The sequence below is a fragment of the Dreissena polymorpha genome, chromosome 3 (assembly GCF_020536995.1).
Source record: "Dreissena polymorpha isolate Duluth1 chromosome 3, UMN_Dpol_1.0, whole genome shotgun sequence".
Lineage (NCBI taxonomy): Eukaryota > Metazoa > Mollusca > Bivalvia > Myida > Dreissenidae > Dreissena > Dreissena polymorpha.
This window is the reverse complement of record NC_068357.1, coordinates 76,297,200-76,325,021: the sequence shown is the minus strand read 5'-3', so window position 1 is coordinate 76,325,021 and position 27,822 is coordinate 76,297,200. Positions and strand designations below refer to the sequence as shown.

The 27,822-nt window shown below is 35.0% G+C and overlaps 2 protein-coding genes across 2 annotated transcripts; both read left to right on the top strand.

The window, feature by feature from the left end:
* Positions 1 to 16,704: 16,704 nt before the first annotated feature.
* LOC127872345 (trichohyalin-like) lies at positions 16,705 to 18,318 on the top strand. Its single transcript, XM_052415677.1, has one exon. It carries the CDS (start codon positions 16,705 to 16,707, stop codon positions 18,316 to 18,318), a length of 1,614 nt encoding a protein of 537 aa, XP_052271637.1.
* Positions 18,319 to 25,957: 7,639 nt separating this feature from the next.
* Positions 25,958 to 27,571, top strand: LOC127872344 (trichohyalin-like). The gene has a single exon (XM_052415676.1). The coding sequence runs from the start codon at positions 25,958 to 25,960 to the stop codon at positions 27,569 to 27,571; it is 1,614 nt and encodes a 537-aa protein (XP_052271636.1).
* The last annotated feature ends 251 nt before the right edge of the window (positions 27,572 to 27,822 follow it).

The following is a 27,822-nucleotide window of genomic DNA, read 5'->3' as shown; positions in this document are numbered from 1 at the left end:
CCTAAAATCGATGACAGATGTTTACAAAACTGAAATGAGCAAACGCGGCTTTTCAATGTTGAATTTTAATAACAGAACTCTAAAGTTTTGGTTGCAAACGGAAGATATTTGTCAAAATATTAAATTCACAAACGTAAATGGCGTGGGATTCATAAAGAATAGCGTTATGTTTAACGCAAGCATGACAGTGGCGGAAGCAATTGGTAGTGCATTTGATTTTTAATTAATTTCAAACCAGGGAGATTTCGCATTGGACATTCGCAAAAGTCTAAAACAGACTTTTGTTGATGCTAAACCACTACCATGGCCCCCGACAGCAGACGATCTTGATGCTTAGGCACCTGAAGATATCATTCCTAAGGAACTGTTGTCATTCCTTACAAAGCTAATATGTGGAGAATCGGACGTTGCAAACAGTGAAAAGTATCGCATCATACTTTCAATTGCCTAGGTATGTGTCTTTAACCAAATCATTTATATATACCACTTCAAAAAAGTTATCAATTAATACAAATACATTGTAAAAACAACAAAAAATGTGAAATTGAAATTGTATATCTTTCATTTTCTAGGATATTTGCAGTGCTGTAACAAATGGCGAGTGGAAGTTTTCCAAGCACATTTTGTTATGTACAACGGTTCGGCATCTCTATCGCAGCAAGATACTCACTAAAATGTTGAGCCGCCTGGGCCACTGTGAGTCATACGATTTTAGTTTATAACTTGAGACATAATAAGCAAGAGCAATCAACGACTCGACGACGACTCTTACTCCACTCATTGTAACTGGTGAGGGCAATCAGGTTTTTCACGTGGAGTGGGATAACCTTAACAAAATAACCACTAATGTACACGGCCCAAATGTAGTGAATCGAACAGCGGGTATTATGGTTCAAGAAGTTAAACCTGGTTTTGTTGCTACACATTCTGATCGCACATTAAATGTATACGAGCGATCAAAGGCTCGTTCCCTGAAAACTGATGGAAATCAAAGCTTGCCAACATTAACCATACCACAACGTTGCGGTCCAAGATTTCCAAAAGGAGCCGTGTTCACTCCACGTTCTGAAAACTATGAGTCGTATTTAAAGGCCTTGCTTGAGTATCGTCTCTGATCGGTAGCTCGGATAGTTGGCAGTAGTGGAGGTGGACAGATCTATCCAGGATTCGGGGGTTTCATTTCGATGACCGGTAACTGTCCTGATCGAAAATCCACAATCGACTACTTTACTCCGATAGATCAGCCTTTTACGGACTATGCAACGGTTGCAGAACTTCTGGAACAGTCTGAACTGGCTACTTAGGAGGTTGGACAACAGTACGTTCTGTCTACATTCGATCTGGGCGGATGTATGAAGGCGCTCCCATTGATTTGGAAGTTTCCTGATAAATACAAATACCACGTTGTCACGCCGGGTGCATTCCATACGGCTATGAATAAGAATTACATTGGAATGTTAACAAAAAACAAATGTCCAGGGTCAGGATATGCAGAGATCCTCATAGAAGCCGGTATGGTAACGACCGGATGCCTGCAAAGTGTACTAAGCGGTAAGGCTTATGCGAAGGCGTTGTTCTGCTTAAAGTCCGTTACTGAAACATTGGAGCGCTTGCTTTTTGAAAGCTTTATGGATATGCAACAGAATACAAGCGAATTTAATTCGACGACGCTGATGACGCTGGTCTCAATTGCTAGCCGCAAAACATTAGAAGATGCATTAAATGACCAGTCTTTGATGGATTGTATTGACCAATACATACGTTTTGAAGAGTCTGTACGAACCGGCGTATTGGGAAAAACAGCAACGTTTTGGTTGAGTGTTGTTGACCATTTACGTTTGGTCATGATGTTGCTGTATTCTGTAAAGACTAACAACCTGATGTTATTCCACGAATGTTGTGGCCAGATGGCAGAACTGTTCTTTGCATTTGATGGTCCTAATTACTCTAGGTAGTACTTAACATTCTTATACATAGTAGGTTTGGGTATACATGTGTTCACGAGTTTGTAAAATGTAATTAAATATTAACCAATTAGTTATATAAGGTTAAAAAACGTGTAAGAGATTATTTTTTAATTACATTTCAACAATGTGCGCTATTTAAATTTAATTTTGATAAATAACAAAATATAATGATATTGTAAATTTGCAGTGACTAAATAAAATAATTATAAAAATATTATAAATTTCTATTTTCATGCAGGTACCTGACATGGTTGGATGTATTCCTTACCAACATTGACCTTACACATCCTGGAGCCAAAGAACTGTTACAAAAGGGTGGGATTTCAGTAACACGGTCCCTTTTCCCAGGTGCTTGTAGCGCGGTAGACAAGACAATGGAGGAAACTTTCATGAGATTTGCCAAATCTGCTGGAATGCATGCTGTTAATTGTATTTTTTAACAGTAATATTCTTCACTTTACAGGGTCAGTAAATTATTATTGCACACGAGAATGAATTTAAACAATAACTGATAAGTGTACTAATCAGTAAATGAAAAGGCGGCATATACAATGTAAAATAAGTTATATATTAACACCTTTGATGATGAGGAATATCAAACTCATATACGTTATACACTGTGCTTGTTTAATTTTAGGATGGTTTACAGGTCTTTTCTCTATGTTTGGGGCATATCAGCGTTGGTGTAGAACTACATCAACGCGAGTCCGCTTCTATGAAAAGATGTTGGACATGTGCGGATTAATAGAAGATCCTGATTCAACGAAGGCTGGGCGACATCGTGAATTGGAACGCGCCGAAATCCGAAAGTCGCAAGAGGCAGTTGTCAACACAATGGCAGCAATACGCAGTTTTTCTAATCCGTTTATATCTACAGACAAGGAGCATTTATACAGGTACATATACTTTAATTGTTAATGATAATAAGGCATATATATATATATATATATATATATATATATATATGATATAAATCTAAACACATTTAAAACTAACTTGGTTCCGTTATGTTGTTGTATTTCAATAATCATAAAGTAGTCTAACCAGTCTTAACAAAACTTAAGTAAAGTATCTTATGTGCAGTCTCGCATCTGGTGCTCCAATTCCTCTTGATGCTGAGCATGATGTTCTTCGAGCAGAGTTAGTAGGGAAAGAAGCCAAGGCAAAATTTATATCTGAACGACTGACTAGTGGAGCAGCGCCATCCAGATTTTTCGACCCTGTACCAAGGAATAGATTGAAAACAATGGAGGCTGCCAACAAAACAGTAAAGCTAACTGCACCGCAAGGAAAAGTAATACATCTTTATAATATATCACCTTGTGCAAAAACTTAGAGCCACGTGATATTTCAATTGTTAAAACAGCCCAGGTTTGTGGCTAAGATGCTTCTATTATTTTCAGAAAGTAACTCTTTTTATTACATTTTCATTACTCTTAATTATAACAGTTCCGTGTTTGATTTGGTTTCGTTTTAGGTTGTCCAGTATCAGCAGCAAAGTAATCTAGCCTTTATGCTCCTAGTCAAGGCTCAGTCTTCAAACCATGCCTTAGATCTGGATGAACTTATGCGGTATCCGCTCATGCCAGTGCCACGTAGCCTTGGTACCCCTGATGGTTTTTTGTGCAAGACCAATAAAGCTACCCTTATGAATGCAATTTTACAGGATGTGGCACCTTCATCATCCCCAAATAATGCCACATTATTTATACAAGATGGTAATGCATTATTCCATGAGTTAACAAACCGTGCTCCAACATTTGGTGGTATATGTCTACAGTTATTAGGCATAATGGTTTCAAAAAAGGATTTTGTTTTTTCCACCGATAGTTACTTTCCAAACTCATTAAAGGACAAGAGAGAATGTGAAGGGGCTGCTGTCGGAAGTTTAACATTGATGGACCGGCAACTCGTCGTCCAGTCGATTTTAAAGAATTCTTATCAAATGATGAAACAAGGTGCAGCTTTGGAACCTGTTACTGCGCGTATGGGGTAGTCAAACGGCAGCATCCAGACTTGAGAGGTGTTAAATAGCAATAGTGGTCGTTAGTGGCAGGGCATACACATTGCAAACAACTAACAATGAGGTATACACTATCACGTTTTAAATGCAATTATACATTTAATGCATATGTTTTATATGAAAATTATGTTTGTTTCACGCTTATAAAGTTTTAGCCTATTTGCCTTTAAACAATGTCACGCTATTTGAGGTTTTATTATATTCCAGGTGAAGACAGAGGAAATACACAGCTTGGCGTCAAATCAAGAGGAAACAGATACCAGAGTGGTCCTGTATATGCACTATGGTGCAAAGCTCGGATACAAGTCTGCCATAGTGCGAACTCCTGATTCTGACATATTTTTTATAAGTCTCTACCATGCAACATCTGTGCCGCTGACAATCTTTACTAGATGTTGGTACAGGGAAACAGAGAGAGGTTTGAACAATTCAAAACATGAGAGAGAGAGAGAGAGAGAGAGAGAGAGAGAGAGAGAGAGAGAGAGAGAGAGAGTGAGAGAAAGAGAGAGAGAGAGAGAGAGAGAGAGAGAGAGAGAGAGAGAGAGAGAGAGAGGGAGAGAGAGAGAGAGAGAGAGAGAGAGAGAGAGAGATGCTGAACATCAGTGAACTATCAGAAGCTCTAGGTGTCAACTATTGCGCAGCCCTCTTAAGTCTTCACGTTTTCACTGGAGAAGATGTGACAAGTGCATTCAAGGGCAAGGGAAAGATAGTATCAGAAAGTTACAAAGTTATCCTAAATATCTAGACACATTCAGGTATGTGCATGAAAACACAATTCATGAGATTTTCTCCCACACAAGTTTAATATATTAAATATCGAATAAATTAAAAAATAAAAAACTTCCTCGAACTGGTAATTACACTGTCAGATGAGGATTAATCCGTATCTGACATTGTCGTTTCCAGTTCGAGAAAATCAATATCTCCCTCATCTACCCCCCCCCCCCCCAAAAAAAAAAACACAACACATTCACGCTCTAAAGTATGTTTTTAATGGCACTGTTTGTGTTAAAACAAGTATTTGTAATTTGTATTTGTTGGCTTCTTACCATTGAAGTGAAATATTACCACATTATCTGTTATTTGCTTACTGTGAGATATTATAATGCGTTACTTTTGTATATAAATGATATGTTTTCGTGTGTTTTTTAACGGTAAAAATACTATTGTGAATGCATTTGTAAGTGTCAGAAACATACTTAAACATAATAAGTTAAAAAAAGCTAGTACGTCTCAAAATATATTTACATGCACATTAGGAATTTTTTATTCAAATTTGTTATTTACCCCACCCACTTTTATTGTCTTATATATCATAATTATTGATAATATTAACATGAAATGTTATATTATTATATTCCTTAGTCCCATACGTGTACATAACTGTAGTTAGGATGATAATTGTATTTAAACTGCTTTTCAGGTACAAATTGAAACATGTCATAAGCCAAAAAAACATGATTTTTGGTAGCTGTTTTCATAAATATAGTCATAATTTTCATAAAATGTATAATATTTCACCAAAAAATGTATTTGTTCAATAAGAATAATATGTTATTAATTGCTTAAATTAAAAAGCTTACCAAAATCTAGGAAAATAAATGTTGTTAGTGTCATTTGCGAAATAACGGTATTTTCAAGGTTTTTGGTCGGCCATCTTGGATTTAGGCCCGATGGGAACACTTTTTTTCTTGGGAACAAAAATTTTCTTTTACCCAAGGCAATGTAGAACATCATCAGCATATTTAAAAAAAAAACTTCCAATTATGCATGGTGGACCTCCGTTCCTACTAGACTAATTGAAAGGTCACCGCGAATTATTTTTTCCTACAGCCATTTAAAATGTAATGATTATGTGAACATATTTAATACATATAAACTTGTGCAACCTTTGCAGCAAATATTGATAAAACTCTAAATAAATAAATGAATATATTATCTACAAGTGAGAGATAATGAATGGCACGAGTATAACAGTTTAATTATATTAAATGTATTTTATTTTTCAGTTATAATAATTAATAACCCCACCAACCACCTCACCATTGCCTATTGGCTAAATTGGCTAATTCATTTCTCATTTTCAAATGATATTTTGTACACATTTGAAGCAATGCAATAATCATATATGGAATCAACATAAATTGAGTTGAAATTTTACGCCACAAGTAATATTGAGTGTGCTAGTTTATACACCAAAATTAAAAAGCATCGTTAAGTGTAAACGCTCGTACATCTTAACATATTGCTGTCAAACAAAGGTTTAAATCCTTTCATGTGATATTTCAATGATATGTCGGTTGTTAGAATAGAATGTTTCATGACAGACTTATGGGACACATCAGAAGTTTTATTGTATTAAAAGTGATGAAAGGAATATGCACAGAAATGAAATTCTCCAGGGATTTGGCATGTTAAGGTCAGCGCCAGTGATATGTCTCTTTGTAATTTATTTTGTAGACATCACACACACTTATAAAATTCAGAGATCTGGTAATTTGTGTTGCCAGTACGCGGAACAATGTGATATGAAGTCCATATGGGATCCGAATGCATTCTGAGTGGGTCCAAAGAGTTCCTATTTTTAAACCCCATATCAGTTTTCCCTAAGGCCCCATCTATTTTGCTTTCTGTTTATCAAGGTATTGTAAACGAATTATTATCAGCTGTATCATATGGCAAAACAACATGGTTATAACCCGAATTTCACTTATTTCCGATAAATAGTGTCTTCTATGTGCCCATATACCGCTGTGGAAAATGTGGATGGTTGTATCTTTTACGCACTATTGCTTAATCAATTTGGTGTCAATATACACAGAGTGTCTTGAATAGGACAATTATGGTGTTGCGGGATAGATGTACTGAATTTTTAAAATTGTGAAATGCTATTGTAAATCGCATCCCTGTCGTTGTGCTAAATGACCATAATTTAGAACACACAACGTTTCTGTATCAATAGAATGCCAGACAAGACAATAGCAAAGGAAATTACTTTCCTGAATGTGTGTGGTCTCAAAAAAGGCAATTTGCTTTATTAGTTTTAGTAAATCTTCCCACGAAACATTGTCTGTTATAACGCTATGACAAAATAATAGCCCGTGTCTCATAAACAAATACGCGTGGTTTAACCAATTTACCAGAAGACCTTTATAATACAAACGTTAAAATGGTTTGTTCCATTGTAGTTTTACTCGTAAACAGTAACTATTGCGATGGATCTAAATTGTTCTGAGTCACCTTACGTTTACAACTAGGCATTACATAGTTAGATTGAAAGCAAGGAGATAACATACCTTCAACTAGGTTGACGCAGTTAACGCGCACGGTCTAATGAATAACCGGAATTAAAAACATACCATTTCCCAAATAAGCTAGAACCATGAGAGGTACAAGAAACACACCGTATCCACCATGAGAGGTACACGAAACACACCGTATCCACCATGAGAAGTACAAGAAACAAACCGTTTTCACCATGGGAGTTACAAGAAACACACCGTATCTACCATTGGAGATACAAGAAACACACCGTATCCACCATTGGAGAGTTAGAGTCATTCCTGGGATCAGATTGAATCATTTCATGGGTAATGGTATCAATAGGTATTGCGTCCAAAAAATGTCAGGTTATTTATTCTTAAGGGTTAGGCATTTTTGTATTTATTAATGATAAATATTATTTTAACTTAATATTAATATGCATTAAGTTCAAAGATTCTTAAGATTAACTCTCACTTTTTGAATATGGAAGTGAATTGTTTGTGTCAGAAAAAAACATAACATACTTTCTGTGGAAGGATTAGAAAATTAACATTAACTCAAATTGAAAACCATTCAAATAAAACATTAAGATTTATGTACACATGTATTTATAATAATAATACACTTTTTTATTTTAGCTAGATTTCATCCAAAGCCTTAGGCTTATTGAGATACCCTCAAGTCTGCTTTCTGGGAAGAACCAGTACATGGTGTATTTGAAAGATCATGAGAACGCTCCCCAAGTAGGGATCAAACCTGCGGCCTCCCAATCGCTAGGCAGTAACCATATACTATGCCACATCGAGATTAGTAAAGGATACAATATATATAAAATATACATACAATTTATGTATTTCAGCAATGCCAAGTCAAATGCTGATGACACCAGTGTCGATGACGGCAGCTCTGGAAGTGTCGGTGTACAGGCATCTCCTGACAAGCATGAAATCTGAACAAATACCAAAATACCAGAAATAACCATCGAAGACATTAATGCCTCAGATGATAAAATCATGTTTACACTGGCTTTCCAACTTGCGTTATTTTAAGCTCGGCTGTTTTCGGAAGGCCATCTTCCTTTGTCCAATTGATTAAACTAAAAAAAATAGCATTGTGTATAAATTATGAATAGCATTGTGTATAAATTATGAACGAAAAAAGACTTGTAGAATAATATGAATATATGTTAAATTGTTATTGTGCCTAGGTGAATTTATAAGTGTCTTTCTTTGATGTCAAAATGAAACAATTTTCAGGTACATGTGACTGTATAAAACTGACAGACACTTTTTTGGTTCATTATATATGTACATATGTCCATATACATAATTTTGCAGACAATTCTACAAATTATGGGATAAAGAGATATTGCTCATTTTGAGAATGTCACCCTTTTACTACAATTATTCATACCATATGTAAGCTATTTCTTCTTTATATTTTAAGTAAATAGTTTAAGAACATTTTCTAGACACCTGTTAACTATGTTGTGCAGACATGATTTGAACCATATTGCTGAATGAAAAATTAAATCATAAAAAGCAATTACTTCTTTTGTTACAATGTTTACAATACTAACAAAAGCTCAGATAGAATTGAAATAAATTAAACTTCCCCAAGATTTACACTATAAATGTAAAATGTAACAAATTCTTTGACGAAAAGGACAATACAATATAGTTTCTGTATTTAAGGTTACACTGTATATACGAAGAACAAAAATTAAAGAGACATCCATTGTTAATATTCATAAAACAATAATGCATGCAATTTAACTTTACGTGATTAAATAATTAACAGTAAAATGCCTTAAATGGACGGTCAACCACGAATGACGAAACAAGAAAAAATCTAAAATGCCGCATTTTTTTTTAACAATTATTAGTTTATGTTGATTAAAATATCACGACAGGTATATTACATTATTTGAAAAAAATAATATTTTCAGTATATTCGGTAATAAAATTTCGCGATGTGAAATCGAAAGTACATCGCGAAAATAGGTGACATAACGATATACACACTATAAATAACGCAAGTAGATTGATCATTTTCTATATAAAATATATACAATTCACTACGCATGCATAATTTGAATTCCTGGGTTTACCACGTGACGATGATGATCAATCTACTGGCGTTATTTATAGTTAACTGGTAGTTACCTGGTAGACATACCCAGTAAAATTCATTACCGAATATACTGAAAATATGAAGACTTAATAACATTTTTCAAGTAATGTAATATACCAGTCGTGATATTTTAATCAATATAAACTAATACTTGTAAAAAATACGGTATTTTACAACTTTTATTTTCTTTGTCGTCGTGGTTTACGGTACCTTTAATATTTACCGACTCGAAATGAAATCAGAATCTTAAAGCAAGAGGAAGGCACTTGCTCAATAAATCAACTCTATTTTTTTGGCGGCACAACATTCTTTGATCTAGGAGTGCTGTATCCGAAATAGAACCCGGTCAATTAAAACAGTCCAAAAACATCCTAATCTATTAATCGTAAAATCAAGAATTGTACTCTAAACTGGTTTGAAATTGTTGTTGAAACAAATGTTTCCAGAAACTGATAGTCAAGTGTGACAGTGACAGAAGAATATCAATCAATATTTAAAATAATCCCAACATTAATGAGGTGTATGAATCAAATAAATACCTTACAGAAACGTAATAAATGTTGGGTATCAATTGCATAATGCTACAGGCACAGTTTTAAAAGCAGAAATCTAATATCAGTGTTTCTTAACTTTTACTGATGAAAAGTTCTGCGTCGCGAAATTATATGGCAACTAGAAATGGCGCGGCAGAGGCCGAGGCGTATCCCCACGCCCCGTGTTTGACCCAGCGGCGCCCAGGGTTGGTCATGGGGCCATGCATAGGTGAGATTGACCGTATTGTCATAAGAAAAGTTCAATATCAATAAGAAGTGAATCGGTGTAGAAATGAAGAAGTTATTGTAAAAGGCAATTTTGGGTGGGTGTGGCCTATGTGGGCGGGGCGCCCAAGGGTTGGTAATGGGGCCATGCATAGTTGAGATTGACCGTATTGTCATAAGAGAAGTTAAGTATCAATTAGAAGTGAATCGGTGTAGAAATGAAGAAGTTATAGTAAAAGGCAATTTTGGGTGGGTGTGGCCTATGTGGGCGGGGTGCCCCAGGGTTGGTAATGGGGCCATGCACAGTTGAGATTGACCGTATTGTAATAAGAGGAGTTCAGTATCAATTAGAAGTGAATCGGTGTAGAAATGAAGAAATTACAGTAAAAGGCAACTTTTGGTGGGTGTGGCCTATGTGAGCGGGGCGCCCCAGGGTTGGTAATGGGGCCATGCATAGTTGAGATTGACCGTATTGTCATAAGAAAGGTCCAGTATCAATTGGAAGTGAATCGGTGTAGAAATGAAGAAATTATAGTAAAATGCAATTTTGGGTGGGTGTGGTCTATGTGGGCGGGGCGCCCCAGGGTTGGTAATAGGGCCATGTATAGTTGAGATCGACCGTATTGTCATAAGAGAGGTTCAGTATCAATTTGAAGTAAATTGGTGTAGAAATGAAGAAGTTTATGTAAAATAAGTTTAAATAACCTAAAAAATGAGTGAAAATCTCTGACCCGGCCCCACCCCAACCCCATAACTATTGACCCAGGGGTCAGATGAAAATTCCAAATAGTGCAGGTTCGCACATATGCTCAGAGCTACCATGTGTGTAAGATTCAAGGTTCTAGTGCTTATAGTGTAGGAGGAGATAGTGGCCAGGACGGACGGACAGACGGACAGACGGCGGAGATAAACACAATATCCCAACGCTTTTCAAAAAGCGTGGGGATAATAAGCATTTAATACTAATGTACAAAAACTAGAATTATAAGTATATCAATCAATGAAGAAATAACTGTATTCCTAAATTTTAATTGAAATGAACAGAAAATATTGCGATTTCAGAGATCTGAGATGCAGATCATGTTTTCGTTTGGTTTGTTTACTTTTTACCCGATACCTACCCGAATGGGAGACAACTCTCGTTCGCCCTTAGTTTCGAAAAGACCGAATTGTGCCCTAATCTGACATCTACGTGTAAACATGACTGAATATTTACGGGCATGGTTCGCAGACGCAACATGTGGTTTCTACATAGCGAACATTTTCGATCACACATAAACAGAACCGTGTTGTGAATAGTGTATCGAGCTAACAGCTCGCGGCCTCTACACAAACGAATAGCACAATATGAGTGTAAATTATAAATGTTATTATTCCTCTCGAGTCGTGGGTAATTTTCATAAAGGTGTTACATCACAAATATTTTATAAATACATGGCTATGAATCATTATAAACCTAATTATTAACCTTTGGTCACTATACTTTGTGCATTGTTTTTTAAATGTTTATCTTCTGTAAACATACAAATAATCGATTGTGTTGATAGTGTAAAACCGCCATATTGAAAATTAGGTTCTTCTTGAGTCGTGGATTCTGATTGGCTGTTTTAATATTTGCATGATAACAATTGCCTTAAATCTGACATTGCAGGAGAGATTTATTTCTTGTGTAAAAATGTCAACAGACGATGTAGCATGGAAAATACCCATAAATAAACGATTAAGTGTTATCCCTCATTCTTATAGTATCGTGACTTCAACGAAAAACCTCAAGAAGTGCTGGAAAGTTAATGTTTTTCAATTTTTATTATTTTTATCCATTTTATTTTCTATTATTTGTTATCCATTTAGCTTTTTTTATTAAATGTTTTATATGGCTCTTATTTTTTAATAAAATGTAAAGGTATTTGAAGAACAATATGAGCAAGAGTTACGAGTTTCCATTAAGATACTATTTCTAGAACAAGCACATGCGCATAGTAACATATCTAAGCGACCAATCAGAAGGGCCGATATTATGAGAACCATTGTACATGATACAGATTACTACAGGGAGCTAAGTCTGGCCAGTACTTTGTCAAAATAGTGCCGATTTAAATGCTGTTTTCGTTGTTATGTCCAAGAATACAAATTTAACTATAAATTGACATATAAAACATGCGTGTTTTTGTATGAGTTCACTTCCAAAATTCGAATGTTTTCATTTAGAGGGTCGATACTACGAATAGACATGCTACTTAGAAACACTATATGAACAATACATAAAGGAGAAAATATTGTATGTATATGATAAGAACGTATCGAGTTATGATGAATTACATTATTTACCTGTTTTGTCGCATTTTTGAAAAGAAAAACGATGGTGACTGTGTCAATTTTATTTTTCTTAACGTACTGCATCATGTGCAAACGTTCTATCAAAGAATTTCACGCGATCTCTATAACCACGACGCAATAAAAACCCACGACTTGACAAGAGCATACCATACTTTGCATCATACTTATATTTCATACTTGCCGGCAAGATGCTGACCGAGGAATCTCGAAGCATCAAGGGGATCGAGTTTCTTCGTATTCAAAGGGAAGCAATATGTCAAAAACTTCAAATAGTGTTTTCAACAAATGTAAACAGCTCTTGAAACGAAACAAAATCGATTAGCGAGACACACTTTTAACATCAGTTTCAGATTCAGTTTTTTAGCAATCGGCAAAATATTTTCATTTGGCCATTTACAAATACAAAACAAACTTATGGCAAAGACAATGAAATACATATAATCAATACAATTTCTATTGAACTAACTTCATAGATATATAACAAAGAGAATAACAGAATATTACATTACGATCAGAGAACAGTTAGATTCCAAGAGCATTTTGTCTTAAACAGAAAGATTCTTTAATATATTTGTCAAGATTATAATTATATGCATTTACTTTTTGTTGACATTAATAAAATGAATTTTTTAACAGTAGGCCATGAACAATTTCCAATATATTTTGATCTTATACATCTATACTTTGGGCAACATAAAATGAAATGTTATTCTGATTCTACAGCATTTTGATTACATAATTTGCACAATCTATTATTTCTTTCTATGTTATAATTTCTTCCTAAATATATCTCTAAACTATGGGAACATGATCGTATACTTGTCAATAATTTTCGTAACTTGTCATTCGTTATAACATCTAAATATTTTTCAAAACAAAATTCGGTTTTATATTTGCAATAACTATCAAGTTTTGGCATTGCATTAATACTATTATGCCATTCTTGTACAAATTGATCTCTTATTCTTGATTTCAACAAACTATAATAGTAAACGTTATGATCGAAAAACAATCTGATATGTGCATAACCTAGATGATTAACAATGGAATTTATTCTACTTGCCCGACAAGGCATATTGACATTATATCATAGATCATTATACATGTGATATATAGGTAATTCGTTATTTTTCATCATTTTCAACCAAAATGTAATTGCTCTTTCTTACAAATAACCGATAGAGGCACTCAACCAAGTTCCCCATAAACAGCATATATAGGAGTTTGCTTCTTAACACCAGGTAAATACTTACAAAATCGTATATGTAATTTGCCTACCTCTTTATAATTATAAACACCCCGTACTTCACAACCATATGTTAATATAGGCACAATCATAGAGTCAAACACAGATAACTTAGTACTAATATCAAGACTAACCTTATCAAAAACATTCAAAAGGTTATTATAAGCTCTAAGGGCTTGTTTATTTAGTGCTCTAACTGCATTTAGCATATTACCAGTGTATGTAAATGTAAATCCATGATATACAAAATTATCAACAATTTCGATTTTTCATTATCTCTATAAAAGTCAGGATATACATTTTGCTTTTTTTTTCAAAAACACATATTTTGGTTTTACTAAAATTAATTGTTAAACCCCATTTAACAGAACAATTATGTACAACATCTATTTGTGACTGTAGACTATTTGGATCTGTGGTAAACCATACAATATCGTCAGCAAACAGTATCATATACGTAGACAAAAGTTAAAAATCCTTTTCAGTTAATGCATCAAAGTTCAAATTTTCAACAATATCATTCACGAAGAGAATAAAAAGTAAAGGGGAAAACGGCTTTCCTTGTTTCAAGCGTATTGTTACATTGAAAAAATCAGACATTTTCATAGTACTTGACATTTTTTACACATGCTTGGACGTCAAAATATATATGTCATAGGGTGATAATTTAATAATCTGTTATCGTCAAGATACCACATATATGTAGTTTATATAGTCTATCTTCATAGTGAGTATATAGTAATTAATGGTTATGTGTAGCCTTACTAACAAATACTACTAACACCGGTTTATGCACGAGATATCTAATCCTTACCGCCACTTTCACTAGACCAGATTTACACTGACGATCAGACGCCTTTATTCGTGCTGACGTTGAATGCAGACATACATATGTATATCTGCAGGTAAACTTTATTAATATAGTTAAATATTCCTTATTATTCTTCTTCTTATTATTATAAGTATTAGTATTATTAGTATGATTAGTATTATTAGTATTATTAGTATTGAAATGATACAATTAATGAATATCACATCGTTTGCATTGTTTGTATTGTTTAACGGCTGATCTTTTATTACCGTTTTATATTATTATGTTTATCATGTTATATTAAGATTTGTGCATTGTTGCAGAGCATAACATTATCATCAAAGTCTGCAAACAATATAGACTCTAGTCAACGAAACCACCAAGTTTGTTGCTTGTCAATAAACCCACGAAGGGCTGACTAGGCCGGCGACAATGGCGCCCAACGTGTTTTAACTTCCCAGACGTCGATGATTTCTACGCACGGAGAAAGAATACAGTCTCCTATGGAAAGGTATTCTACATGGCCATTATAAAAGAACTGTCCATGGACACACATAATATACCCGGGTGTGTGTTTCATTACTGTGAAAACATAGCATGCTTTAAATGAAATGAGCTCAATACACATTTACTTGATTACCACGCTATAGTGCTCTTGTCCCGAGGATCACGTAATTTCGCCGTTGGATAGAAGATCGGACATTGATAATTGTTGCAAATTGAGTGATTAAGACACTTGTATGTGCTTCATACTTTATTGCTTCATTTTTAATATAAAATTGTGCATGTTTAGTACATAATAAGGTATTTATCTAAAATTTATATAAGTATCATTGTGTATATACAAGTATGTTGTAATATATATTTTTGTACATATTTTTTTAATTGAACAAAGCAAAGCCTTCAAGGTCACTGCACTAATATTAAGGTATTAAGTGCCCCTGCATGAAAACTAACTACTCATCCCACAATCAACTTGTGTTCACTAATCCGTATATACAGTAGTTCAGGTTTGGTAGCTGTACAAAAGTTGTTGAATAGTCAAAAGAAGCGTGGTATTTTGAAGATAAATATATTTCGATGATATATTTATTTTGGGAAATTTTCATTCATTTCAAAATGATTGAAATTTGAATAAATTGTTCGTTGACAAGAACAATTTACTTGTGAAAACATATTTAACACATGCAATCATTGATTTCGGTAGTAAATACCGTTTCAATGATTATTAAACATATTTCACGTTGCAATTATCGGGAAACATTGTGACAGATCGCGGATTTTCGTTTAACCGTTATAGTATACTGTGTATACTATACAAGTGTTAACAGTGTGCGATGTGCGTAAAGAATTGTAAAATTTGCAAATAAATTTTACAATAAAGTGTTTGCGCACTGCTGATTATTATGCGCGAAGGTTGTTAATCGGACGCTGTGTATCGCATACAAAAATTAGCGATTAGAAAAACATTGACAAGTTGTAGTGCAGATATTGCGGGTTAAAACGGAATTTCACTGCATGTGGGAAAATAAATACTTTTAACTCCTTTAAAGCGGACAGTAATAGAGCTCAATAAGAAGATTAAAGTAGGTTTAAATAAATTAACTTAACACAGGAGAAAGTTAATACAATATTTTGCATATAAAAATATAAAATAAAATAAATAATATAGATTCATAACCATATAGAAAAAAAAAGTTAATTCAATCAAAGTTGCAAAGAAAATAACTTAAAAGAAAATTAATAAATAATGATAATTGCAATGAAATAACATAATTGGATTATTAAACTTTAATTAAATTTAATTGCATTGAATTAATTACATGAGTTAATTAAATTAAACTAAATTAAATTGATTTAAGTTAAATTAAATTAGATAAGAATAAATTAAATTAAAATAAATTAAATTGAATTAAATTGAATAAAATAAAATAAAATAAATGAAGTTGAAGTGAAGTTGAAGTGAAGTTGAAGTGAAGTTGAAGTGAAGTGAAGTGGAATCGAAGTTAAAGTGAAGTTAAAGTGAAGTTAAAGTGAAGTTAAAGTGAAGTTAAAGTGAACCTGAAGTGAAGTTGAAGTGAAGTTGAAGTGAATTGAATTAGATTGGATTGGGTTAGATTCAATTAAATTTTATTGACTTAATTTAATTAAATTAAATTACAAAGATGGATGATGTACACTTGACTGAAAGAGAACAAAGGCTGCTACGGAGAGAACAGCTTAAGGCAGATATTGCCCAGAAAGAAAGAGAGATACAAGAGAGAACAAATGAGAACAGATTGAAAAAAATAAAACAAAGGGACAGAAACATAGAAATGTTGCAATTACAAGAATTACAACGGCAAAGAAATAAGCTGATAGAGAAAAGGAGACACGCAATACAAGAAAGGGATGAGCAACATAGAGTTGTTGAAGAACAGAGAATAGAATTAAGAGATAAGCCTTTGAGGACCCAAAGTAGGACTTCAGACATTGAAAGTCAAAGACTAAAGGAGACCGTGATTGATATAGAATATGAGGACGATGAATTGAAAGGAGCATGTGGGCATACTAACATCGATTCGGATATCAAGAGACTGGAATTCGGAGAAAACAGCAGATATACCGAAAGGACATATACAGATCAGTCACTTATTACAATCAATGAATACGGATATGTCGACCGTGAAAGGACAATGCCTAAGGACCAGAATCATTGTAAATATTTTGACCAGTTCTCAACCGTAAGCAATGACACTGTAGACAAAGGAATACAGTGGTTGCGAAGAAAGGAAATTCAACTTGAAGAAGAACATCATGCGAATTCTGAGGACAGAATTAAAATTGAGGGAGAGATAGATAGAACACAATGTTACCAGTTGATACACAAATGCAACAAGAGGGAAATAGACTTTGAAATGGAAATGGAAACTTTGCAGAAGCAAATTGAGTTAATGAAACTCGAGGAGAGGGAAGCAGTCAGAAAGATACAGATAAAGGAAGAGTTGAGAGAAACAAAACGAAAAGAAAAGCTACAAGCAGAACAAAGGAAGCAAAATGAAGACAGATTGAGGACACTCAAACAAGAGAAATATGAATTAGAACAGAGTTTACTGGAAATGCAGAGGGTTCTGAGCTCACTGGCTGAAGAATTACTTGATTATGGTGAAGAGCGAAATAAACCACAGGTCAGAAAGATCAGTGAAAGCAAACAGGCTTTCATAATTAAACCAAATATACCGACATTTACAGAACCAAGCAATTTTCCAGAATGGAAGATAGAAATTCAAAGTATGCTTAGCTCCAACATATACCATAGAGAAATACTGAGGCAAGCTATAAGAAATGCAATCGGTGGAAAACCCCGGAAGATATTGGCAACATTGAAACCTACAGCCACATCAGAAGAAATATTAGAGGCATTAGAAAGTAATTATGGTGATATCAAAAGCGGAGAATGTATAATGGAAGAATATTACAAAGCTAAACAAGAGAAAGAGGAAGACATTTCTGCACGTGGAATACGCCTTGAAGAGTTGGTACAGAAGGCTATAGATAGAGGTGAAATACAAACGCACAGAAGGGAGCAAATGCTACGAACACGGTTCTGGAAATACCTAAGGAACAAAGAACTCAAGAATGCAACGAGAATATTTTATGAATCGAACATACCATTTGAAGAATTGAGAAAGAAGATGAGACGAGAGGAACAGGACATAAGTGTTTCTAAGGAAACATCCCAACAAATAAATGTTCATCAGATTGAAGACCACACGAAAATGACCTTAAAGAGCAGATAAAGATGATGGAGGCGAAATTGAATTCGTTGACAGAAGAACAACACAGACCTATAGACACAGAGAGAAGAGATACGTTTAGATATGACAATAGAGGTCGGTCCTACAGGGGATACCGAAACAACTCAACGTTTAGAGGTCGAGGTGGATACCACCAGCGCAATGATAGATTTAACCGCGGAAATCGTTCATATGAACCGAGGAGAGATACTCAGACATATACACAACAGAAAGGTACATTTGAGACTCCTTTAAACTAGATAATGCTCTGATCGAGGGGTTAGATAAGAGCAGAAGAAGCAGCACTAAGCCCGACCCCAAACCATACAAAATAGAAGATGTTTTACAGAAAATGATAGGAGATGCTTACTTAGATGAAATTAGAATAAATGGACAAGAAACTACAGCGTTAATTGATAGTGGATCACAGGTCAGTACCATAACTAAGTGTTTTACAATAAAATGTCTCCAAAACCAGATATCCATTCTATGGAAGATTTCAACATTTCGTTGAAAAGTGCAAACGGCAGCGAAATTCCATATATGGGCTACATATTTGCTAATATAGAAACAGCGTTTACCAAAGAAGCTATGTCTACCATATTGCTTGTCGTACCGGTGGAGGAATACCACGGTACAGCTCATGTGTTATTGGGACAGAACATTCTGCGAGAATTAAAACCAGTTGCTGAGAACACTGCATTGAATAATGCTTGGCAAGCAGGGTTCATGTCTATCGACACAGAAGTTGGACTAATGACAGCTACCAGACCAATTACCCTCCATCCCGGAGAGAGTAGAACAGTAACAGGGTTCTTTAGAAAACCAAGAAATGTGAAGGCAGCGGTAACAGAACCAGTAGATGATATACATAGCCACAGTGCTATCATTTGTCCAAGGGTTGTACAAATTGAAAATCCAGGTAGAACAGCCAGAATACCAGTTCGGATTTGTAACCTAACTGCTAAACCAATCAAAATAAGAGCAAAGCAGACTTTATGTAAACTCGAAGAAGTTACAGTGCTGAGAGAGGCTCCCATTTTCGAACCTGTCACAAACGCATCAGCTTCTGTGGAGACAACGTCACGTGAAAGCGAAAACAAGTTCAATAGAACCAGTATAAAAGACACATATGGAATAGATTTAGAAGATACGGATTTGTCCGAAGAACAGAAAAACAGTGTATACCAATTGTTTGAAAAACATAACGCAATATTCCCGAAGTCTCCACTTGATATTGGCCATACGTCTGAAATTAAACATACAATCAAACTTACAAATAATGAACCATTTAAAGAACCATATAGGAGAATACCACCAGCCGTTTATAACGAGATCAGAGAAAATCTGAAAGAAATGCTTGATCTGGGTGCGATACGAGAATCAAATAGCCCATGGTCCTCCAACTGTGTCATAGTTCGAAAGAAGGATGGTTCAATCAGATTTTGTATTGATTTTCGAAAGCTTAATGAGAGAACCAAGAAGGATAGCTATGCCATACCCAGGATTGAAGATACATTACACTTACTTTCTGGATCAAAATATTTCTCCAAACTGGATCTAAAAGCTGGCTATTGGCAAGTTGAACTAGAGGAAGAGGACAAAGAAAAGACGGCTTCCCAGGTCGGTGGTCTCGGTTTTTATGAATGCAACCGCCTTCCGTTTGGACTGTGCAATGCCCCTGCCACTTTTCAACGTCTAATGGAACGATGCATGGGGGATTTGAATCTAAGAAACTGTTTGATATACTTAGATGACATCATTATCTTCTCCAATGATATAAATTCTCATATTTCACGACTGGACCAAGTGTTTACGAAGTTAGCATCGTTTAATTTGAAAATAAAGCCATCAAAATGTGAATTCTTTAAGACCAAAACCACTTACCTCGGTCATGTTGTTTCTGCAGATGGTATTAGTGCAGACCCGGAAAAGACAGAAGCCGTCCGAAATTGGCCCACACCTACTAACGTGAAAGAGGTTAGGAAGTTTCTCGGATTTGTAGGCTATTATAGGCGATTTATAAAGGGGTTTTCGAACATCGCTAGACCTTTGAATGATCTGCTGATTGGCCATTCCAATAGCAAAACCGGCAAACAAGTTTCATCAGCTAAAAAGGCGAAATTCGTGTGGGGAGAGGAGCAGCAGAAAGCTTTTGCCAACTTAAAACAACAGCTAGTGAATCCGCCTGTACTCGCCTATGCAAATTATGAACTTCCTTTTATTCTTCACACGGACGCTTCTTCACAGGGCTTAGGCGCCGTACTGTACCAACATCAAGATGGAAAAGACAGGGTTGTCGCATATGCTAGTCGTTCCCTTAAACCGGCCGAAAAGAATTATCCAGCACATAAACTGGAATTTCTCGCATTGAAATGGTCGGTTACGGAGAAATTTCACGACTATTTATATGGCGCTACATTTGAGGTTGTGACTGATAACAATCCACTAACTTATGTAACGACGACAGCGAAATTGGACGCCACTGGACAGAGGTGGATGGCAGCCTTGGCAAACTACAATTTCACTCCACGCTACCGAGCGGGACGTCAAAATGCCGATGCCGACGGATTAAGTCGTCTTACAGTTGACCATGAAACCATCACTGCCTTATCTTCTGGTGTGACTGCAAGCGTAGAAGATACTCCGCTTTGTTTCAGTACCGTCAACCCTGAAACTTTGTCAGAGGTGGACTGTCCCACCACAATACCAGATGACGTCATGCAATCATATGCATTGAGTTCCAAGGATTGGCATCAAGCTCAACGTACTGATCCAGTCATCTCTGAGCTTATAAAATGCATTCAGCAAGGCACCAGGCCGACAGTTTCGCGGGCCTCGGGCACTAGTTCAGCTGTTGCTAGGTATAACAGAGAGTGGACCAAACTGGAACTGCATCAAGGGGTATTGTATCGAGAAGCCATGGTCGGAAATCAGTCGTACAAGCAGCTCATACTACCAGAAGCGCTAAGGGATGAAGTGTTTCGCGCACTTCATGACGATCTAGGTCATCAGGGTAGAGACCGAACAACATCCCTGTTTAAACAAAGGTTTTATTTGCCTGGAATGGAATCCTTTATCCGTGACAAGGTTGCAGCTTGTGATAGATGTATCAGGCGTAAAGCAATTCCTCAATCAGCATCCCTAGTAAATATAACAACTTCTGCTCCGATGGAAATGATCTGTTTAGACTACCTCAGTCTAGAACGCTCAAAGGGTGGATTTGAACACATTCTTGTGATAACGGATCATTTCACGAGATATGCCCAAGCATATCCTACTACCAATCAAACAGCCAAGACAACAGCACGTGTGTTGTTTGATAAATTCATAGTGCATTATGGATTTCCGGAACGCATCCACAGCGATAGGGGAGCTAACTTCATGTCAAATTTAATATCAGAACTGTGTCATTTAGGAGGAATAAACCAGTCACGCACCACACCATATCATGCTATGGGAAACGGTATGGTTGAAAGGTTTAACCAAATACTCTTGAAGATGTTAGGTACATTAGAAGAAGACAAAAAGAGTCATTGGAAAGATTTTGTGGGACCAATGGTACATGCGTACAACGCCACTGTACATGACAGTACAGGCTATTCGCCGTATTTCCTTATGTTTGGTCGTCATCCAAGACTCGCCATTGACGCTCTTTTGGGTCTCCATTTTGAAGATGTTAATGCCAGATATGCAAATGAATATACGCGTAAGCTACATAAACGTCTCACAACTTCATATCAGAAGGCCAAAGAAATGGCGTCAAAAACAGCCGAAATGAACAAGCAGAAGTATGATTTCAAGGTACGCGCAGCAAAACTAATCCCAGGCGACTTAGTTTTAGTACGAAATGTCACGTTGCGTGGGAAACAGAAGATTGCCGATCGATGGGAAAATGAACCTTATATTGTGGTTAGTCAGCCCAATGTTGACATCCCAGTCTATGACGTCAAGAGAAATAACCCACGAGCGCGACGAATCCGTCGATTACATCGAAACCTCATACTCCCTCTCGGTGTTCAGAACGAAAATCTGCCGGAAAAAGATTCTAGAACAACCGGAACTACTCCGAAATACGTTATCCCACAGAGGAGACGGAACGTTTCCCTGGCCGACGACGACGGAGGATCCGAAACAACACCAGCATTGCGCAGATCAACGATTACATAATTTGCACAATCTATTATTTCTTTCTATGTTATAATTTCTTCCTAATTATATCTCTAAACTATGGGAACATGATCGTATACTTGTCAATAATTTTCGTAACTTGTCATTCGTTATAACATCTAAATATTTTTCAAAACAAAATTCGGTTTTATATTTGCAATAACTATTAAGTTTTGGCATTGCATTAATACTATTATGCCATTCTTGTACAAATTGATCTCTTATTCTTGATTTCAACAAACTATAATAGTAAACGTTATGATCGAAAAACAATCTGATATGTGCATAACCTAGATGATTAACAATGGAATTTATTCTACTTGCCCGACAAGGCATATTGACATTATATCATAGATCATTATACATGTGATATATAGGTAATTCGTTATTTTTCATCATTTTCAACCAAAATGTAATTGCTCTTTCTTACAAATAACCGATAGAGGCACTCAACCAAGTTCCCCATAAACAGCATATATAGGAGTTTGCTTCTTAACACCAGGTAAATACTTACAAAATCGTATATGTAATTTGCCTACCTCTTTATAATTATAAACACCCCGTACTTCACAACCATATGTTAATATAGGCACAATAATAGAGTCAAACACAGATAACTTAGTACTAATATCAAGACTAACCTTATCAAAAACATTCAAAAGGTTATTATAAGCTCTAAGGGCTTGTTTATTTAGTGCTCTAACTGCATTTAGCATATTACCAGTGTATGTAAATGTAAATCCATGATATACAAAATTATCAACAATTTCGATTTTTCATTATCTCTATAAAAGTCAGGATATACATTTTGCTTTTTTTTTCAAAAACACATATTTTGGTTTTACTAAAATTAATTGTTAAACCCCATTTAACAGAACAATTATGTACAACATCTATTTGTGACTGTAGACTATTTGGATCTGTGGTAAACCATACAATATCGTCAGCAAACAGTATCATATACGTAGACAAAAGTTAAAAATCCTTTTCAGTTAATGCATCAAAGTTCAAATTTTCAACAATATCATTCACGAAGAGAATAAAAAGTAAAGGGGAAAACGGCTTTCCTTGTTTCAAGCGTATTGTTACATTGAAAAAATCAGACATTTTCATAGTACTTGACATTTTTTACACATGCTTGGACGTCAAAATATATATGTCATAGGGTGATAATTTAATAATCTGTTATCGTCAAGATACCACATATATGTAGTTTATATAGTCTATCTTCATAGTGAGTATATAGTCATTAATGGTTATGTGTAGCCTTACTAACAAATACTACTAACACCGGTTTATGCACGAGATATCTAATCCTTACCGCCACTTTCACTAGACCAGATTTACACTGACGATCAGACGCCTTTATTCGTGCTGACGTTAAATGCAGACATACATATGTATATCTGCAGGTAAACTTTATTAATATAGTTAAATATTCCTTATTATTCTTCTTCTTATTATTATAAGTATTAGTATTATTAGTATGATTAGTATTATTAGTATTATTAGTATTGAAATGATACAATTAATGAATATCACATCGTTTGCATTGTTTGTATTGTTTAACGGCTGATCTTTTATTACCGTTTTATATTATTATGTTTATCATGTTATATTAAGATTTGTGCATTGTTGCAGAGCATAACATTATCATCAAAGTCTGCAAACAATATAGACTCTAGTCAACGAAACCACCAAGTTTGTTGCTTGTCAATAAACCCACGAAGGGCTGACTAGGCCGGCGACAATGGCGCCCAACGTGTTTTAACTTCCCAGACGTCGATGATTTCTACGCACGGAGAAAGAATACAGTCTCCTATGGAAAGGTATTCTACATGGCCATTATAAAAGAACTGTCCATTGACACACATAATATACCCGGGTGTGTGTTTCATTACTGTGAAAACATAGCATGCTTTAAATGAAATGAGCTCAATACACATTTACTTGATTACCACGCTATAGTGCTCTTGTCCCGAGGATCCCGTAATTTCGCCGTTGGATAGAAGATCGGACATTGATAATTGTTGCAAATTGAGTGATTAAGACACTTGTATGTGCTTCATACTTTATTGCTTCATTTTTAATATAAAATTGTGCATGTTTAGTACATAATAAGGTATTTATCTAAAATTTATATAAGTATCATTGTGTATATACAAGTATGTTGTAATATATATTTTTGTACATATTTTTTTAATTGAACAAAGCAAAGCCTTCAAGGTCACTGCACTAATATTAAGGTATTAAGTGCCCCTGCATGAAAACTAACTACTCATCCCACAATCAACTTGTGTTCACTAATCCGTATATACAGTAGTTCAGGTTTGGTAGCTGTACAAAAGTTGTTGAATAGTCAAAAGAAGCGTGGTATTTTGAAGATAAATATATTTCGATGATATATTTATTTTGGGAAATTTTCATTCATTTCAAAATGATTGAAATTTGAATAAATTGTTCGTTGACAAGAACAATTTACTTGTGAAAACATATTTAACACATGCAATCATTGATTTCGGTAGTAAATACCGTTTCAATGATTATTAAACATATTTCACGTTGCAATTATCGGGAAACATTGTGACAGATCGCGGATTTTCGTTTAACCGTTATAGTATACTGTGTATACTATACAAGTGTTAACAGTGTGCGATGTGCGTAAAGAATTGTAAAATTTGCAAATAAATTTTACAATAAAGTGTTTGCGCACTGCTGATTATTATGCGCGAAGGTTGTTAATCGGACGCTGTGTATCGCATACAAAAATTAGCGATTAGAAAAACATTGACAAGTTGTAGTGCAGATATTGCGGGTTAAAACGGAATTTCACTGCATGTGGGAAAATAAATACTTTTAACTCCTTTAAAGCGGACAGTAATAGAGCTCAATAAGAAGATTAAAGTAGGTTTAAATAAATTAACTTAACACAGGAGAAAGTTAATACAATATTTTGCATATAAAAATATAAAATAAAATAAATAATATAGATTCATAACCATATAGAAAAAAAAAGTTAATTCAATCAAAGTTGCAAAGAAAATAACTTAAAAGAAAATTAATAAATAATGATAATTGCAATGAAATAACATAATTGGATTATTAAACTTTAATTAAATTTAATTGCATTGAATTAATTACATGAGTTAATTAAATTAAACTAAATTAAATTGATTTAAGTTAAATTAAATTAGATAAGAATAAATTAAATTAAAATAAATTAAATTGAATTAAATTGAATAAAATAAAATAAAATAATTGAAGTTGAAGTGAAGTTGAAGTGAAGTTGAAGTGAAGTTGAAGTGAAGTGAAGTTGAATCGAAGTTAAAGTGAAGTTAAAGTGAAGTTAAAGTGAAGTTAAAGTGAACCTGAAGTGAAGTTGAAGTGAAGTTGAAGTGAATTGAATTAGATTGGATTGGGTTAGATTCAATAAAATTTTATTGACTTAATTGAATTAAATTAAATTACAAAGATGGATGATGTACACTTGACTGAAAGAGAACAAAGGCTGCTACGGAGAGAACAGCTTAAGGCAGATATTGCCCAGAAAGAAAGAGAGATACAAGAGAGAACAAATGAGAACAGATTGAAAAAAATAAAACAAAGGGACAGAAACATAGAAATGTTGCAATTACAAGAATTACAACGGCAAAGAAATAAGCTGATAGAGAAAAGGAGACACGCAATACAAGAAAGGGATGAGCAACATAGAGTTGTTGAAGAACAGAGAATAGAATTAAGAGATAAGCCTTTGAGGACCCAAAGTAGGACTTCAGACATTGAAAGTCAAAGACTAAAGGAGACCGTGATTGATATAGAATATGAGGACGATGAATTGAAAGGAGCATGTGGGCATACTAACATCGATTCGGATATCAAGAGACTGGAATTCGGAGAAAACAGCAGATATACCGAAAGGACATATACAGATCAGTCACTTATTACAATCAATGAATACGGATATGTCGACCGTGAAAGGACAATGCCTAAGGACCAGAATCATTGTAAATATTTTGACCAGTTCTCAACCGTAAGCAATGACACTGTAGACAAAGGAATACAGTGGTTGCGAAGAAAGGAAATTCAACTTGAAGAAGAACATCATGCGAATTCTGAGGACAGAATTAAAATTGAGGGAGAGATAGATAGAACACAATGTTACCAGTTGATACACAAATGCAACAAGAGGGAAATAGACTTTGAAATGGAAATGGAAACTTTGCAGAAGCAAATTGAGTTAATGAAACTCGAGGAGAGGGAAGCAGTCAGAAAGATACAGATAAAGGAAGAGTTGAGAGAAACAAAACGAAAAGAAAAGCTACAAGCAGAACAAAGGAAGCAAAATGAAGACAGATTGAGGACACTCAAACAAGAGAAATATGAATTAGAACAGAGTTTACTGGAAATGCAGAGGGTTCTGAGCTCACTGGCTGAAGAATTACTTGATTATGGTGAAGAGCGAAATAAACCACAGGTCAGAAAGATCAGTGAAAGCAAACAGGCTTTCATAATTAAACCAAATATACCGACATTTACAGAACCAAGCAATTTTCCAGAATGGAAGATAGAAATTCAAAGTATGCTTAGCTCCAACATATACCATAGAGAAATACTGAGGCAAGCTATAAGAAATGCAATCGGTGGAAAACCCCGGAAGATATTGGCAACATTGAAACCTACAGCCACATCAGAAGAAATATTAGAGGCATTAGAAAGTAATTATGGTGATATCAAAAGCGGAGAATGTATAATGGAAGAATATTACAAAGCTAAACAAGAGAAAGAGGAAGACATTTCTGCACGTGGAATACGCCTTGAAGAGTTGGTACAGAAGGCTATAGATAGAGGTGAAATACAAACGCACAGAAGGGAGCAAATGCTACGAACACGGTTCTGGAAATACCTAAGGAACAAAGAACTCAAGAATGCAACGAGAATATTTTATGAATCGAACATACCATTTGAAGAATTGAGAAAGAAGATGAGACGAGAGGAACAGGACATAAGTGTTTCTAAGGAAACATCCCAACAAATAAATGTTCATCAGATTGAAGACCACACGAAAATGACCTTAAAGAGCAGATAAAGATGATGGAGGCGAAATTGAATTCGTTGACAGAAGAACAACACAGACCTATAGACACAGAGAGAAGAGATACGTTTAGATATGACAATAGAGGTCGGTCCTACAGGGGATACCGAAACAACTCAACGTTTAGAGGTCGAGGTGGATACCACCAGCGCAATGATAGATTTAACCGCGGAAATCGTTCATATGAACCGAGGAGAGATACTCAGACATATACACAACAGAAAGGTACATTTGAGACTCCTTTA

What these genes read in the sequence shown, in the direction of transcription:
- LOC127872345 (XM_052415677.1), top strand. Translation starts at nt 16,705, where the DNA reads ATGGATGATGTACACTTGACTGAAAGAGAACAAAGGCTGCTACGGAGA.
- LOC127872344 (XM_052415676.1), top strand. Translation starts at nt 25,958, where the DNA reads ATGGATGATGTACACTTGACTGAAAGAGAACAAAGGCTGCTACGGAGA.